At 39.6% G+C, this 18,942-nt stretch overlaps 1 protein-coding gene across 5 annotated transcripts in view; it reads left to right on the top strand.

Annotated features, from left to right (window-relative positions):
• Positions 1–18,942, top strand: part of CDCA2 (cell division cycle associated 2) — a 44,238-nt gene that overhangs the window by 8,835 nt on the left and 16,461 nt on the right. For 3 of the 5 annotated variants that reach the window (XM_086416477.1, XM_086416478.1, XM_086416476.1), the window contains exons 5-11: positions 6,608–6,758; positions 8,062–8,264; positions 10,172–10,259; positions 11,343–11,551; positions 12,343–12,427; positions 13,066–13,283; positions 18,244–18,322. In XM_086416477.1, the coding sequence (XP_086272603.1) occupies positions 6,608–6,758; positions 8,062–8,264; positions 10,172–10,259; positions 11,343–11,551; positions 12,343–12,427; positions 13,066–13,283; positions 18,244–18,322 (1,033 nt within the window). Of the gene's footprint in view, positions 1–6,607; positions 6,759–8,061; positions 8,265–10,171; positions 10,260–11,342; positions 11,552–12,342; positions 12,428–12,473; positions 12,570–13,065; positions 13,284–13,990; positions 14,294–18,243; positions 18,323–18,942 lie in introns of those variants that run through there. The other 2 variants (XM_086416479.1, XM_086416480.1) reach the window with 2 other exon arrangements.

Here is an 18,942-nt window from a genome sequence, read left to right on the forward strand (position 1 = left end):
GCACAAAATACCTTTCCATTTATTTGTGCCTTTTTTCAGTTCCTTTCATCAGTGTCTTACAGTTTTCAAGATACAGATCTTTCACTTCCTTGGTTCAGTTTATTTCTTAGTATTTTATTCTTTTTGATACAGATGTACATGTTCTCTTAAATCTTTTTTCCTATAATTCTTTATTTGAGTGTAGAAACACAACAGATTTTTGTATGTTCATTTTGTACTCTGCAATTTTATTGAATTTCTTTATTCCAACAGTTTTTGAGTGTGGTTGTGTTTGTACATATGTCATATGAAAATGGTGACAGTTTTATTTTTCCCTTTCCAACTTGGATGTCTTTTCTTTTTTTTTTTTCCTAATTGCTGCTTCTTATTCTTTCAGTATTAAGGGATTAGCTAGTGACTTCCTACTGTGTTCAATGAAAAATTAGCCCTCTTTCTTCCTCATCCCTTTTATCATAAACATAGATATGCACTTCCCATCCTTTACAACTTCCCAGTAGATAAGTTACTTGAGTATTCAAGTCTTTATGTTATTGTGACCATGTGTGTTATTTTCACCTGTTTTCCCTTCTGCATTTGTCTTATCCAGCCTTTTCTTTTGAGACATTTTCCTTTAGCACAAACAAATCTTTATCTGTCCCTTTAACTTTCCCTAGGGGATTCCCTGGTGACTCAGACAGTAAAGAATCTGCCTGCAGTGCAGGAAACGCATGTTCAGTTCCTGGGTTAGGAAGATCCCCTAGAGGAGGAAATGGCAACCCTCTCCAGTATTCTTGCCTGGAGGATCCCATGGACAGAGGAGCCTGGTGGGCTGCAGTACATGGGGACATAGTCAGACATGACTGAGCGACTGCCACTTAACTTTCTCTAGACCCCCATGGCGTCCCATTTCTGTGCCTGTCCCTCACGGGAAACTCCTTGAACAGTTGTCTGTCCTGTCTCACTCCTCTTCCATCGTCTCCAGTGACTGTAGCCACTCCACCTGGGCTTCTGCCTTGATCCCAAATGGCCCACACCTTGGCCAAGACCATGATTGATTAAGTCTTACTTTGCATCTTAATCAGCCTTGCCTCAGCATTTGACTGAACTCAGCTACTCCCTCGGAGAGGGCAATGGCACCCCACTCCAGTACTCTTGCCTGGAAAATCCCATGGACAGAGGAGCCTGGAAGGCTGCAGTCCATGGGGTCGCTGAGGGTCAGACACAACTGAGCGACTTCACTTCCACTTTTCACTTTCATGCATTGGAGAAGGAAATGGCAACCTAGTCCAGTGTTCTTGCCTGGAGAATCCCAGGGACGGGAGAGCCTGGTAGGCTGCCGTCTATGGGGTCGCACAGAGTTGGACACTACTGAAGTGACTTAGCAGCAGCAGCAGCTACTCCCTCCTTGAAGCACTTTGCTTGGCTCTTGGGGATACCAAACTCACCTCATTTTCTTCTTGTTATTGTCATCCCTGCCTCTGCAGATCTCCCTTTTTTGGTTCTCCCCTCAAAAATGTTTGAGCGCCCCAGGCTCTCCTCTGCCCCCATCTTGTTGCTTTCCTTATGTAAAATAATCCTTTCCCATGACTTTGGACATTGTCTATAGACTTGTGACTCTTAACATTGGCCCAAAGTTCTGTCGAGCTCATACTCAGATACCCTCTTGCCTATTCAGCATCTTCCCTTTGGTGTTTCAGTAAGCACTTCGAGCATTACATGCTGCTGCTACTGCTAAGTCGCTTCAGTCGGGTCCAACTCTGTGCGACCCCATAGACAGCAGCCCACTAGGCTTCTCTGTCCCTGGGATTCTTCAGGCAAGAACACTGACCATTACATGGTCACAGCTAAAGTCTAGGTTTCCATTCCCCACCATTTCCCCATCTCAGCACACACCATCGTCCAGTTGCTCTGGCCAACAACCTGCCAGTCTTCCTCGGTTTCATTTCCTTTTAATCTCTCACATCCAACACAGCATTGCCTTTTCACTTCATTTCAGAAACCTCTCTGTAAGCTCTCATATCTCTCAGCTTGGCTGCTACAGCCCTTATGTGCTTTCTACCTAAATCACCAGCAGCTTCTTCATAACTAGTCTCCTTACTTCTCACCTTCCCTGATCCATCCACCATCCCGCAGAGCAGTCAGAGCGATACACTTCAAGTACGAATAAGGGACTTGCTTGGCAGTCCAGTGGTTAAGACTCCACCCTTCCAATGCAAGGGAGCGCAGGTTCAATCCCTGACTGGGAAACAAAGATTTCACATGCCGTGGGGTACAACAACAACAAAAATAATAAAAATGCTAAAGTATGAATCAGATCAATCACTCTGCATCGTAAAACCTTCCCGTGGATTCCTGTTATGCCTTCAGTTAAACTCAAACCACATCTCGAAGCCTTCATGCCCTCCCTGATCCGAGCCCTGCCCACTCCATCCTCACCTCCCTGTCTCCTGCCATTTTCTGGGCTCCCTTGCCTTCTTTCTGCCGCATCCTCTCTGCATTCCAGGCCTCTTGTTCTGCCTTGTTCTTGCAGAATGCCTCCCTCTTCTCGTATCTTCCTTTCATTCATATTCATAGTGTTGGTCAGTGAGTCTTGTCCGACTCGCTGCGATCCTGTGGATGCCTCTGTCCATGGGATTCTCCAAGCAAGAATACTGGAGTGGGTTGCCATTCCCTTCTGCAGGGGATCTTCCTGACCCAGGATTCGAACCCAGTTCTCATGCATTGCAGGTGAATTCTTTAGTCTCCCACTTAATATTTTCGTTTCAACTCAGCTGTTACTTCAGAGGGAGTGCTGTCCTGACTCAAGTAGAGCAGCACTGTTATTACCGAATTACACTCCTTTTTTAGCTTCTCAGTGGCACCTCTTGTACTTGAAATTATATGAATACATTTTCAGAATTTACTCTAGAAAGTCATTTCCTCCTGTATTCTGAGCCTTTCAAATGGTTTCTGGCACAGGGAAAGAATGTTGACTGAATGATATAATTCCTAAGACAAGAGTATCCAAAAAAAGCAGTATGTTTTTTAATGCTTCCTTTACTTTTCGTATATGAACGTTGTTCTCTTTCTCCATCAGAAAATAGAGGAACAATGATTTTGACTGGGGAACCTTTAATTTGTTTAAAGCAGATTTCAAAATGGGCCAGACTCCTAGGAGATTAAACCTAACCTTCCCATGTTCAAGTATAAGTTTACAAAAAAGGTACATTAAACATAAATTGTATGGCTTTAGGATAAACCCTTTCTTTCTCTGTATCTCAGATGAGAGTTGACCACCAACCAGCTTTTTATGAGTGTCACGTGCTGTTTATGTCATAAAGGTTTACAGTGTCAACCTGTTTGAATTTTAAATGTTCTATTATGTAACAAAGTTGGCTTTATGAATGTATTTAACTGGGAATAAAATCAAGAGTATGAGCAGATTCATCATCAAACATGGCTTCAAGATTTTAACAGGGTTTTCTCCATATGATATCTTAAAGGGAAGTATTTTTTTATTTTTGCTTATTAGTGGAATTCCTTAAATTGCTGTAAGCTCCAAATCAGTGGAAATATGTTAGTCTAAATAATACAGATGGGGGTGGTGGGAGGGGAGAAGTTCTAGATAGAGAACTTAATCAGTAATTTATTTTACGGGTAACAGAACTCTTACATTATACATCACATTTATCTGGCACTTCTACCCCTGCTCGTGGTTGTTTAGTCACTAAGTCGTGTCTGACTCTTTGGCGACTTCATGAACTGTAGCCTGCCAGGCTGCTCTGTCCATGAGATTTCCAGGCAGGAATATTGGAGTGGGTTGCCATTTCCTTCTCCAGGGGATCGTCCCAGATCAGGGATTAAACCCATGTCTCCTACATTGGCTGGAGAAGGAAATGGTAGCTCACTCCAATATTCTTGCCTGGGAAATCCCACGGAGAAGAGTCTGGTGGGCTACAGTTCATGGGATCACAAAGCATTGGACACAACTGGGCGACCAAACAGCTCCTGCTTTGGCAGACAGGTTCTTTACCACTGACCACCAGGGAAGCTCCCTACCCCCACCTCTGCTAGTACCAGTTTAATTTGATGACTCTTCAGCTGTTAGCAGAGTTTCCAGAGAGCTCTGTTTTAACTATTTGGCTTTGTAGTTTGAGCAAATGACTAGCTTTCACCTCTGAGGAAGTAAGCCCCCTATGACATCAGAAAGATTTAGCTCAGGGTTGCCAAAGGAGAGAGGATATGTGTAGGAAGGTATCCAAGCTACTGCAGAACATCTGTCTCTTGTTCTGGCCCCTGGTGTGTATATGGATGGAAATGAATAGAGACCAGCGTGGATGGAACTAGTTATACTGAGACCTCCACATGACACAGGGGCCAAGGCAGATCGTCAAATGTTATTTTTAGCAAAATTTGGTAAAATTTCCAAATAGTTTCTTCTTGTCCCTTCTTTGTAGCTCTGTCTCCAGAATTTGTTGTTTTCCTGTAACCTTAATCTCCATATAGTCTCTCTCTCTCTTTTATTATTGGGTAAACCCTTCACTAACTGTGTAGACAAAACATTCTTAATACTGATTTTAATTTTTTAATTTTTACTTTTTATATAATTTCTAAAGTTTATATTCTGCTTATAGGTATTACAAAGTATTGGTTATATTCCCTGTGTTGTACAATATATCCTTGTAACCAGTGTTACATCCACTAGTTTGTACCTCCCACTCACCACCCCCCCAATCCATATTACTCCCGTCCCATAAAAAGTATTTTGTTCTCTAGAGCTGTCTGATTGTTTTTTGTTATATTCTCTAGTTCGCTGTGTTTTTATTTTTGCTGTGTTTTTTAGATTCACATATAAGTGATATCGTACAGTATTTGTCTTTGTCTGTCTGATTTCAGTTAATAGGATGCCTTCCAAGTGCATTTGATGCAGGTGGCAAAATTACAGTCTTTTTTATGGCTGAGTAGTATTCCAGTATATTGTGGATGTTCCAGTACACAGACTGTGTATCCATTGGTCTGCTGATGGATGCTTAGGTTGCTTTCATATCTTGGCAGTTGAAAATAATGCTATGAACATTGGGGTTCATATATCTCTTCGAGTTAGAGGTTTTAGGGGGTTATATATCCAGGAGAATTGCTGGATCATGTGGTAGTTCTATTTTTAGTTCTTTCAGAGACCTCCGTACTATTTTCCACAGTGGCTACACCAATTTCCATTCCTCCCAACAGCAATGAGGGTTCCTTTTTTTTTTGGTCACACCATGTGGCATGCAGAATCTTAGTTACCATCCAGGGATCAAGCCCATGCCCCCTGCAGTGAAGCATGGAGTCTTAACCACTGGACCACCAGTGAAGTCCTGATCTGTGAACTTTTTGATGATAGCTATGCTGACAGCTGTGAGGTGATACCTCACTGAGGTTTTGATTTGCATTTCCCTAATGATTAGTGATGTTGAGCATCGTTTCATGCGTCGTTCATCCATATTTCCTCTTTGGAAGAAAAGTTCTTCTGTACAGTTTTTAAGAGATAATATACATCATATGTAAACAACATATATAACTCAACGTTCATGAAAGTAAAAGTGTTAGTCACTCTGTTGTGTCCGACTCTTTGTGACCTCATGGACTATAGCCCATTAGGCTCCTCTGTCCATGGAATTCTCTAGGCAAGAATACTAGAGTGGGTTGCCATTTCCTTCTTCAGGGAATCTTCCTGACCTAGGGATCAAACCTGCGTCTCTCAGGTTGCAGACAGATTCTTTACCATCTGAGTCACCAGGGAAGTCATCGAATGTAAAGATTTGTATAACTCTCAAATAATTGGGATGTGTTTTGTCTGGGTTTCTTTTTAAAGTGCTTCCCATCTACTACAGACAGACTTCTCTTCTCTCCTCCATGGGTTTGTCAATATTAGTACTGGCCAACCTGTTGCTCCATGTTTATAGTAATATAAACTTTTAATAGCTACCAAAGAGTAGCTATTGCTCTTTGGTAAGGCTTGCCTGGTAGTTCAGCCAGTAAATAATGCATCTGCAATTCAGAAGACCCCAGTTTGATTCCTGGGTTGGGAAGACCTGCTGGAGAAGGGATAGGCTACCCACTCCAGTATCCTTGGGCTTCCCTGCTGACTCAGATGGTAAAGAATCTGCCTGCAATGCGGGAGACTTGGCTTTGATCCCTGAGTTGGGAAGATCCCCTGGAGGAGGACATGGCAACCCACTCCAGTATTCTTGCCTGGAGAATCCCATGGACAGAGGAGCCTGGCGGGCTACAGTCCATGGAGTCGCAAAGAGTCACACACAACTGAGCGACTCAGCACAAGTAGGAGAGAGGAGAAATAGAGATGAGGGCAGCACACTGAATGTTCAGACTAAAAATACATGATTTGGGACTTCCCTGCTGATCTAGTAGTTAAGACTCCATGGTTCCACTAAAGGGAATCCTTCCACTGCAGGGGCACAGGTTCGACTCTTAGGGAACTAAGATCCCACATGCTGAGTGGCATGGCCAGAAAATAAAAAAAAATGTTTAAAAAATGTTCGATTCAAGGGAGGAGGGTCTCTTCTCTATTAACTTTTTACCTCTGATCTTCAAAAAGCCCATCTTTGGCTTGATTTGTAATGTCCTCTGTGCTTCTATATTTTAACAGGGCAGCCCTGCTTTGTATCGAAATGTTTATTCTTTAAGAGAGCAAATGTCTGCCTTCCATTTGGCTTTTAACTCCATAAAGGAAAACGAGAAAATGACTGACTGTCCTGAATTCTCAGAGGCGGAAGGAGTGTTCAAGACCAGAGGCTCGAGTGAGTAGAAAGAATTCAGTCTGTTTGGACTTTTGCATCTTTTGAGACAAACCTCTGAGATATTAAAAAAAAGATTTACTTCTATAGTGTGAAAGCTATCTTTTCTGAATAGAGCCATAACATTTAAAATTTGGGATGTTTCACACAAAAATCTAGATTTCTGATTTCTCTTGAAAAAACATCATTCCTGAGCATACACCTTATGTTTTCATATGGCCACAATTAAGTGTTAAATGTTACAATGTCAGAGCCCATGGACTGCTTCATCTTTAAAATTGGGCCTGCCCATAGATTTGGGTGAACAACCCTTCTTTTTTTTTTTTCTTTTTTAATTTATTTTTATATTGAAGGATAATTGCTTACAGAATTTTATTGTTTTTCTGTCAAACCCTTGGTTTTTTAGAGGATTATTATTAATTTTGGTAAGCATTTATATGAATACCAAACACCCAACCCTGATATTGTAAACAGATATATTTATTCTGACATCTCAATAGCCTGCCATACTCTTTACCATAAATTTTAGATTGTAACTTTTTGATAATTTTTTCTGTCACTTTTGATTTTCCAATCACAAAGCATTTCAGACCCCAGAACTAGACAAAATCCTGGCCTTGCTATAATCGACATAATCCTAAGGTTCCAAATGGTTTTGTTTGTTGAACCATCTTCAGGTGCATTTCAACACCTACTTGATTGCAGGGCATTGTTACTAATACAAATCCAGGGCATCTGCCTCTGCAGTACACAACCAGCTCCCATACACTCATTTATATTGGTGATTTGTAACTTACCTATTTTTCAGTTTTTATCTGAGCTTTAAGATATTTTATTTACATAATTGCTATAAATTCTGTGGACAATTAAATTCCCTTTTTGTCCCCAGGAAAAATTGTGGCTGTATTTTTCATAAAATCATATACAGTCAGAACAGAACCAATATTGGAACATAACCACATCCTTTAAAATGTTCAAAAGAAAAGGTTTCATTTTAAATTAAAAAAATAGAATGAGATATTATATCAGAAATGCAAATATATCTTGGTGTATCTTTTGAAAGCCCAAAGAAAGTTAATTCTGATAATTGTTATCTTTTTAGTAGTCATGTTGTCTTGCATTTCAGTTAGATTTCCTTTTTTGAATAAAAATGTACTACTAGATTTTCCTTTTCATTGTTAAAGGATTTATGTTCAAGCATTAAATTACATCATGAAATTATAATGATGGGTACAGTTTTCAAATGCTATTGTAAAAGAAAATCTTGGAACCTGCGTTTTGCTTTTATTTTGTTTTGTGTACCTAGCCAAAAAGGAAAGTCTTGGTGAATGTCAGCTGTCTGAGTTCTCTGCACAGTCATCGTCCAAACGTCGGAGACTATCCTCTCCAAGCAGCTCTGACGTAAATCTAACTGATGCGGTTGATCTCCAGGCCTGCGGTGTTAATATGGCTGCTTGTCCCAGTACAGACATGAAGTGTGCTGTTGAAACTTGTGCTGGTCTCTCCCAGGTAATGCACTTACTGGGAACAGGAAATGCAGTTTTGGTCTTTCGAGCTAGCAGTTTGAGGACTGTCAATGCTCTTTTGCAATTGTACTTATGTACGTTGTGTTGCAGTGTTTGGGGCTTCCCAGGTGGGTCGGTGGTAAAGGAACCCACCTGCCAATGTAGGAGACTCAGGTTCAGTCCCTGAGTCTGGAAGATCCCCTGGAGAAGGAAATGACAATCCACTCTAGTATTCTTGCCTGGGAAATCCCATGGACAGAGGAGCCTGGTAGGACTACCATCCACAGGGTTGCAGAAGATTTGGACTTGACTTAGTGACTAAACAGGAACAACAACATGCTATTACTATATTTGAGCTGGGTTTTAATTGTGTGTGTATGAGGGATTTCCTGCTTGTTAAATTTTTATGTGGTTGGTTGGCTTACTGGCTGTGATAGACTGCTTTGATCAATATGTTGCTTTTGATATGAAAAACACTATGCAAAATGAAGCCCTGTGATCTTCTATTTGCGATGTATTATTCTAGATACCAATGGTACCATGGTGAGAAAGTCCCAGTCCCGCCCTTGAACAGCATTTTGTCTCTGTAGTCAGTAGACATATGAGCATCTTACTTACATAGACCTGGTAAATGAGGTGATGGTTACACTTGGGCTGTACCCTCAAGGTCTGGGGTCTGTCATGTCTGCGTTGCAGCCCCTCACTGGTTTAACACCGGCTGGAAAGCAAGGTGTCATTTAGCAATTTTTCTCTTCCTCTCCCCACTTCTTTCAAGTAGCCATAGGGGTTTTTTTGTTGTTGCTTATAACTGCCTAGAGGCTGTCAACATCATCAAAAGATGATAAGCAACACGAGTTCAATAATACTGTTGCAGATCCTTGCGTGTGTGCGTGCTTAGTTGCATCAGTCACGTCTGACTCTTTGAGACCGTATGGACCATAGCCCACAAGGCTCCTCTGTCTGTGGGATTCTCCAGGCAAGAATACTGAAGTGGGTTACCATGCCCTCCTCTTGGGGGTCTTCCCAACCCAGAGATCAAACCCGCATCTCTTACGTCTCCTGCATTGGCAGGCAGATCCTTTACCACTAGCACCACCAACCTGAGGATCCTCGACCTTCACACAAGTGTAAACAGGTAGCTAGTTCTCTCATGACCGTGAGTTTTGCTTTGATACAGTAGGTTCCTGTTTCTTTAGTGAGAGAAGACACCTTATGCCAGTAGAGTGGAAGCTTTTTACCTTGCACCTTCTCTGTCATGTAGCTCCAGCACATGTCCTGTTGATCCTGTCTAGACTGGCTTAATAGATGTTTGCTGCCCATTATGGTCAACCATCAGGACCCATGAGTTTCACGTGTATCTCAGAGTCGCTTATAATCTCTGCTCTCTCTGCCCTGTTCTAGTTGATATGAAATCATCTGATGGTAATTTTTTAATCAGAATTTTGATTAATTTTTGGACACATCATGATTTAGAAATGGTTTCCCTATTAATAGGAGTGTGTTTTCTACCCTGACCATTAATGGTTTTCCCTTTCTAGCTTTTGATATCTTCTGTTGTTTGATTAGTAATTTTGTTTTTCATTATTTTGAGAATTTCCTCTTTAAGGAAAGTAGTTAACATAGTTTTCTAGACTTCAAACAATAAGGCAGCAAAAACTATGCCCTGTGAACACTTCCTAGGGAATTGAGCATTGTTGGATTGGATGTTTAGGAGTCAGTGAGAATGAATACTCTGTTTTTAGTTTTATTCCTACATACTTCTGTAAAAATTAACTAGATAATGAAGTGATGTATTGATTGATTTAACATCAGATTTCCAGATAATCTGTAATGCTAACTCAAATCTTTATAAAAATAGTAATCCTATAAATAATAAAATTTAATACTTCTTCACTGTTTTTGCCCCCCAAGAAATCTTCTGCATCTGATTTAAATCTACAGTGTGGATGTTTAATGAATGAGTCTCCTCTACTTTCAGAACTTACAGAGGCTTCAAGTGGTAAGTATGACTTTTTTCCTTGGTACCTGTGCTGATTTACCCATGAAATGTTTTTTCAGTAGACATTTGTGGTTGATTTACTTATGTGTGAACATTTGGACACACTGAAACCATTCCTTGCATTTTAGGAGCTCATGGTTTAGTAGAAATGTTTTAGAGCTCTTGTTGTATGAGAGATGACGTACTGCCCTTTTACAGGCACAGCCAGCTCCTTCCTTCTGCACCTCCCAGTTCCTATACTTTATGTTGTCTCTTTGTTCTCAGGCCATGGAGGCTTTGACTGTCGTGTTTATCACTGTATCTCTTAAGCACCCAGAATCTATGTGTTACGTGTCAGTCAGCAGGCAGTGGTCTTCTATGAGAATTTGCGGGGGATCCTTGGCTTGTTTAATGGCACGTGAGGGCTTCCCTGGTGACTCAGTGGTGAAGAAGCTGCCTGCCAGTGCAGGAAACACAGGTTCGATACCTGGGTCAAGAAGATCCCCTCGAGGAGGAAATGGCAACCCACTCCAGAATTCTTACCTGGGAAATCCCATAGACAGAGGAGCCTGGTAGGCTATAGTCCACAGGGTTGCAAAGAGTCAGACATGACTTAGCAGCTAGACAACACAGAATGTGAATTGTTTTATTTAATAATCTTTCTCTTCAGCATCTTGTCCTCTCCCTCCTACCAGGCTGACATCCTAAAAATGCTTCTGTTTGCAGCACTAAAATTGGTCAAGATTCATTGTCTAGCTCAGGTTAGTTTCATGATGGCCATCATGTGTCATGAGTGGAGGCAGGTTAACAGTTAATAGCTGAGCCAAGGATTCCTGTTTAACTTTGCATGGAGCCGAAATACCTTCCTTACCTTTTCCCTCAGTAGTTTGATTTGAACTAAAAGCTGTGACCAGTGCCACTTTTCTCTCTTTTTTTTTCTTTGTATTTCCAAATGAAATCCCAGATGTTACACTCTAAGCAGGATGTCTTAGGGTTGAATATCTGAGGAGCATGTTCCTCCCTTTGCAAATACACACTACCTTTGGTGTAGAATGGACTGATTCAGACGTCTGCCCCCCTCATGGTTACAACTCTGTGTTGTAGGAATCCAGGATGCTGCCTCCGTAGAAGAGAGAGGATCCAATGATGCCGTTTCAGTTGATAAATGTACAGAAGTGAGCACAGACACAGCTCCCGAAGTCAGGTCCCTGGTTACCCCACTGTGCCAGAAGGACCTTCCGTCCTCCAAGACGTTTGTCCTACGTTCTGTACTGAAGAAACCCGCTGTGAAGCTGTGTGTAGAAAGCCTGCAGGTCAGTAGAAAGCTACACCTCCTAAAGCAAATCGAATAAAGACTGCTTTTGGTTCCCATAAGTACCTCTGAAATATTATGTCATACAGGCCTAATGGAAAATGTCTCACCATAATTTTTTTTGCCTCCTCTTTCTCACTTGTAGTAGCACTGGGCACTTTCTTTTTGCTCTTTACTTTTTTATTTACACTCAGTGTGGAATATAGTATGTTGAAGATTCCACATGCCTCCTGGCCAAAAAAAAAAACCACAAAACACAAAACATAACAGAAGCAATATTGTAACAAAGTCAATAAAAACTTTTAAAATGGTCCAAATAAAATAAAAATAGTGCACATTAAAAAAAAAAAAACCAAAAGCCAAAACACCGTATTATGCTATTTACATACTTGTTTTTTTTCTTGTTTTGGGGAAAGTCTTATACTTCAGATCATTTATACAGTATACCTCAGTTGACACTGTCCAGAGTACACTGTAATTCTGGCCACTCATATTTTCCTTAACTTCATTTGCCAGATCCAAAAGGAGGAAATGAATTTAGCCCACATTATGGATTCCTGTTTTTTCATTTTGGCTTAAAACTACTTACTAGAGTAATAACTAGGAAACCCAGTTTTTCTTTGTGGCTAATATCATGGTATTTAAGTTAGATCAATTATGAAAGTAAAGGTAATCTGCAGTACTGTATAGTATCTATCCTTGGCAGAAAAGGAATTCCAAGTTGCCATTCTTAATGACTGTGTATGTGTATTTATAAATGTAAAATTATTCATGGTTGTTTATTTTGTTTAGGAACACCTTGACAACCTCTATAATGATGAGACTTGTCCAAGCTTAACCTCCAGTCTTGCAAACAGTTGCAAAGAACAAACAGCAGGTAAGAACTTCAGGTTTATTTTGAAGCATGTGGATATACTTTTCTTGTTATTAAAAACATCTGAGATAGTCTGTGATCTTTTCAATGACCTGCTGATGCCTGATGCTTCTGAAATTACCTGGGAATGAAGATAACTTGAGAGGTGGGGGATGGAATCTCTCTAGAGAGTCTCAGAATTGGTTCTATCCACTTCATCTATCCATTTTTGTATAATGGTGAAATTTGTAGAGGAAATGATATACCATTCTTGTCATCTAAATTCAGCATACAAAATTTACTTAAATTTTATTACCACATTTTAATTGGAAATATTGTATATCTCTTCCATTTTAAACTTTTTTTCTCTCTACAAACTATGTTTTGTATTATATGAATAGCCAATCCAGTGATGTTAAGATTCTAGGATATGCCTTTTAGATAAGAAATGTAATTATCTACAGAAGGTCAAGAAAATTGTGAAGTACTAGCCTTTCCAGTGCGGGAGACCTGGGTTTGATTCCTGGGTTGAGAAGATCTCTTGGAGAAGGGAAAGGCTACCCACTCCAGTATTCTGGCCTGGAGAATTCCATGGACTGTATAGTCCATGGGGTCGCAAAGAGTCAGACACCACTGAGTGGCCTTCACTTTCACCTTCACAGCCTTGCCAAATACAAAGAAGAGGAAGAGAGTTACTTTCGGAGAGGACCTAAGCCCTGAAGTGTTTGATGAATCTTTGCCAGCTAACACTCCACTGCGTAAAGGACAAACACCTGTCCGTAAAAAGGATTTAAGTAGCCTCAGTCCCCCGCTACTTGAACAATCTCCAGTTCCTGAGTGGTTACCTCAACCAAATTTTGATGACAAGGAAGAGAATCTTGTAAGTATGGAAAGTGTGAAACAGACTTGTTTCTGTTTTCATCATACCTCACCTATTTGCATGAGCAGTAATTATGCTTTGAAATCATGAAACAAAATGAATAGTGGGTCATGATATAAGTTAATGCATTTTCTAGCTAGATTACTACCAGTTTTCTCCTGTTAAAAACAATAACTTCCATGACTCCTTGAACATAGCATATTTCTTGGAACCTTACTGATTGTAAGATGTGCCGTTCTTTGAGAAAAAATGCTGAAAGTTAAACTGACACACACCATGTGCTCAGATTTCAAAGGTGTTAAGATGTGAAAGAGCAACAATCTTAGAATCAATATATTATAAATATAAATTGTTCTTCTAAATTTCTACAGGTAGGATAACTGGATTCAGGAATATGAACAATTTTCGAATTTTTTTTATACATAGTGCTAAATTAGCATTCAGAAAGTATGTACTTGTTTGAACTCACAGTACTATAAGTAATCCTATTTTATTATATCTTTGTAAACCCTGAGTATTAACTGTACTTTTTTTTTTAATAGCTTAATAGGAGAAAAAGATGACTTGAAAATTTTGTTAGTGAGGTTCGAACATTTTCACATGTTTGTAGGCCATTTGAATTTCTTAGAATTACCTATTAATTTTACTTACCCATTTTACATTGGGACTGTTTTTCATTCTCTCTCGCTATTATACCTTGAAATAAGAATATTCTGCTTTTGGCCAAGATGGAGTAAGAGGGACCTAATTTATATTCCCGTGAAAAAGAACTCAAAAGCCAAAGAAAAAGATAAGAAACAGTGGTTCACAGACAGTGGCTACTGGAAGCACAGACAGTAATCCCTGGGTAACAGGGAAGGTAAACCTCATGAGAGCCCCATCTTGCTGCTGGGGCTGGATTTCCAGGCTGCAGCACAGGGAGACGTTACCTCGACGGAGCCTGGAAGTCTCCCTGAGTTGAGAAGATGGAGTTTGGGCCTGGGAAGGTGAAGGAGGCTGGAGTTCGCCAGGTAAAATACCAGAGAAGAGACTTGCACAGAGAGAACTCTGGAGATCTGCTAAGGGTCAGTGCTGGTGTACATACCTTTGTGAGTAAACTGCCACAGGCCAGGGAGGAATCGCTGAAATGAGCAGAAGGAAATGCCTAGAGCTCACACAGGGCTTCCCAGGTGGTACTTGTGGCAAAGAATGCACCCGCCAGTGCAAGAGATGTTAGAGACGTGGGTTCAGTCCCTTTGTCGGGAAGACCCCGTGGAGGGAGGGCATGGCAACCCACTCCAGTATTCTTGCCTAGAGAATTCCATGGACAGAGGAGCCTGGTGGGCTACAGCCCATAGGGTCACAAAGAGTTGAACACGACTGAAGTGACTTAGCATGCATGCACATAGGCCAGGAATTGTGTTCACACCAACCCTCGTAGCAAAATCTTATAATTCATAGGGTGTTAGATGCTCAGAGTATTGACTCATTAAATGGAGCAGAATTAAACTAACAGCCAACTTGTATTCATGTAGCTGCATTGCATAATTAAACCCAAGTATATAAGAAGTACTTTGAGCAACTGTGAAGCTGTGGAGATCCGACCCAGGTTACAGGCATCAGATGTAATTGTCCACCAACCCTTCACCCCTCCCCTGAAAGCCCTCAATAAAATGGTTTGATCCTTCCCACCAAAACAAAACTACCTAGCACCAAATAACATTAAATTCAAAATGTCTGGCATTCAAGTAAAAATTAGTAGTTGTGTAGGGAACAGTGCCATAATGAGGGGACAAATCAATCAGTAAGAATAGACCCAGACATGATACCTATGGTAACATTTGTGGAGAGACAAGGAGTTATTTTAACTATATTTCTTGTGCGTGCAATAATGTGAGAAAAGATTGAGCTTAAGAACACAAAAGATAAAGCAAAGACCCAAATCAAATTCTATACGTTAAAATCTCCAGGAATAAAAAATGTATTGGGTGAGATTAATAGCATATTAGAGACTGCAAGAGAAAAGATCAGTGAATTTGAAGATGTAGCAATAGAAATTATTCTCAGTGACACAGAGAAAAAGACTAAACAAGAATAAGCAGACAATTCATGATCTGGGACAACTTCAGGTGGTGTAATATGCTTGTAATGAGTGTTCCCAAAGGCGAGGAGATAGTGAAAGGAACAGAAAAAACATACTTGAAAAGCAGTGGCTGAAAAATGTTCAGATTTTTTAGAATTAGAAGCCCATTGATCCTAAAGTTCATCAAATTCCCAGCACAGGAAACGTAACATACAGAAAGCTTAAAATCAGAAGGGAACCACTTGAGTATTCTTGCCTTGAGAACCCCATGAACAGTATGAAAAGGCAAAATCAACAATAAATGGCCTCAAAGGAGCCAGAGAGGAACAGACACCTGACATAAGACAAAACAGAAGAGAGGCAGCTGCAGATTTCTTGCTGGAACTATGGGAACCAGAAGTCAGTATAGCAACGTCTTTTAAAGATGTATTTAAGTACTTAGAGCAAAAAAAATAAATACAAAATACCTGTCCATTGAGAATTCTCTATCCAGTGAGACCGTCTTTCAAAACAAAAAGTGAAATAGAGGCTTTTTCAGACATAGGAAAGTTGAAATAATCCTATTACCATAACAGGTTAGCCTTAGAAGTATTAAAAAGGAAGCCCTTTAATCAAAGGAAAAATAGTTCTGCGTGAAAATGTGCATCTACACAGGAATGAAGAGCACTGAAAATGCTAAATATTTGGGCAGATATAACAGACTCCTTCTTTTTAATTAGTCTTCATAAGGACAATTGTTCAAAGCAAGAGTAAGAACAATTTTTTGTTTATATGCAACCAAATTAGCATGGTATCAAGGTAGGGAGAGGTTCTTAGGCTATAAACAAAAGTGGAATAAGTTAACAGATATAAACCACAGTAAAATGACAAAAATACGTGGGGTACAACTAAAGCCATGCCTAGGGAAATTTTTAAAAATTAAAGGCTATATTTGAAAATGAAAGGTCTGAAATTAATGATCTCAGGCTCCACTTTAAGAAACTAGAAAAAGAAAATCAAACTAAGATAAAAGAAAGAAAGTAATAAAAATAAGTGTAGGGCTTCCCTGGTGGCTCAGTGGTAAAGAATCTACCTGCCAATGCAGGAGACAGATTCTATCCCTGGTCCAGGAAAATCCCACATGCCGCAGAGCAGCTGGGCCCTAGCACCACAACTATTGAGCCTGAGCTCTAGAGCCCAGGAGATGCAGCTGCAGAGGCCTGAGCTCCCTGGAGCTTGCACTTTGCAGCAGGGGAGGCCACCGCAGTGAGAAACCTGTGCACCACAACGAAGAGTGACCCCCGCTCACTGTTAACCGGGCGAGCAGCAACAAAGACCCAGCACAGCCAAAAATAAATAAAATTATTTTTTTAAAGTGCAGAAAATCAATGAAATAGAGAACAGAAAAACAATAGAGGAAAAATCATTGAAATCAAAAGATTATGCTACAGAAAATAATGGTAAACGTCTAATCTGACTGTTCAGGAAAAAAGAGGATACTCGTTACCAATACAAGGAATAAGGGAGGTGACATAACTAATTTCCTAATAATCGATAAATTGAAAGGGTAATAAAAATATTATAAACAACTTTATATTATGCCAGTAAATTCAAGAACTTAAGCTACATTCCTTAAAAGACACAAACTGTTAATTTCACTCAAGAAGAAATAAGTGGTGTCATTAGCCCTGTATCAACTAGAGAAATTAAACTGTAAGTAAAACCTTCCCGCAAAGAAAATTGCATGTCCAAATGACTTTACTAATGAATTCTATCATTTAAGGAAGGTGCAATACTAATTCTGCCTCAGTCAGTCAGTTCAGTTGCTCAGTCATGTCTGACTCTTTGTGACCCCATGGACTGCAGCACGCCAGGCCTCCCTGTTCTTCACCATCTCCCAGAGTTTGCTCAAATTCATGTCCATCGAGTCAGTGATGCCATCCAATCATCTCATCCTCTGTCAGCCCCTTCTTCTCCTGCCTTCAGTCTTTCCCAGCATCAGGGTCTGTTCCAATGAGTCTGTTCTTCTCATTGGGTGGCCAAAGTATTGGAGCTTCAGCGTCAGTCCTTCCAATGAATATTCAGGACTGATTTCCAGTTGAGTTGAGCATGCTTCCCAATTCATCACTGTCAGCTTTAACCTGATACCATAATCAGACATTATAAGAAAAGAAAACTTACAGTGAAGTATCCTCATAAACATATTAATATGCAAAAGGGAATAAATTATGAATAAGTAAGATTTTTATCCCCAAAAGGCAAAGTTGGTTTAATATTTGAAAAGCAGTCTATGGAATTCACCATATTAACAGAATAAAATAGAAAAATGATATGGGCTTCTTAGTAGGTGGAGAAAAAGCATTTGATAAAATCCAGCATTGATTTCTGATAAAAAATTCTGAGCACACAGGTGATAAAGGAATTTATTTAACCTGACAGATTTTATCTGTGAAAAATTAACAGCTACCATTATACTGGCTGTGTAAAAGAAAAGATTTCACATCTGCATTTATATTTGCCTTGAAGCTTGCCTGAAAAATACTGTAATGTTAGATTGTATTTGTTAATAGATTTTCTTACTTTATCGGGGTTAGGATATGGGACTTCAAATGATTCAAAAGGTAACTTATTGGTAGATCATCAATGCCTACCCTTCACTTAAAAGTTTTATTATTATTTTGGTGGATTATAGTTAGTAAATGTGGTTTCCTTTAGGATGATTGTAAATATTATAAAACATTATATTTATATTCAGTATCTTATTTTGCTTTTTGTAATTTAGTTAATCCCTTATTGATTTCCTATCTTTATGCTTATTACAATTTGTTCTACAAAGATATATCTTATTTTCTTTGGGGCACATTTTTTATATGTCCATTGAATTTAAAGATATCTAATTTCTACCCTTTTTTTGTTTAGGAAAACATAGAGCCTCTTCAGGTTTCGTTTGCCGTTTTGAGTTCTCTTAATATGTCTTCAATTGCTGAGACTCTTTCAGGTAGTAACTTTTAAATAATCATAAATATTATTAAATGTATGTATATATGAAGATCTCCTTAATTTTAAATTTTTATTTTTATTATGATCATAGTTGATTTTTTAAAAAACCCAAATAGTATACAAAAGCATATAAGAAATCTCATATCCATCTCATTCCATTCTGAGTCGCATACTTTATAATCACCCACACATTACTTCCTTCAGTGGGTAGCCTCATTTTTTTAAGTCACTGCGAGCAGAGGAGTTGCTCTCTCCACTCTTAAGGATTCACAGTGAACTCCTTATCAGGTTGCACAATTGAAAAGATAAGGATTGTAAGCATCATTTGTAAATATACAAAACCGTTCATCAACATGACATTTTGTACACACATATATTCCAAGGTTTCTGGCTTTTTTTATGATCATGACAAGGCAACAAAGATCTCTCTGTGCTTTTCTGACAAACCAGGACTTGGCCGGCAAATATGGGCAGAGCAGGTAGGGTGGGAACCATTATTCATGTCTCTCCCCTAGTGGACATCCTTTAATGGGTCACCAACATATCTTATTGTCTCTCGGACACAAACTGATCTCATTAGCACAGAATCCAAAATGTGGAATGTTAAGTTACTAATAG

This window comes from Bos grunniens, chromosome 8 (genome assembly GCF_055505025.1).
Source record: "Bos grunniens cultivar Pamir isolate PY7600 chromosome 8, Bosgru_T2T1.0, whole genome shotgun sequence".
NCBI classification, from domain to species: Eukaryota; Metazoa; Chordata; class Mammalia; order Artiodactyla; family Bovidae; genus Bos; species Bos grunniens.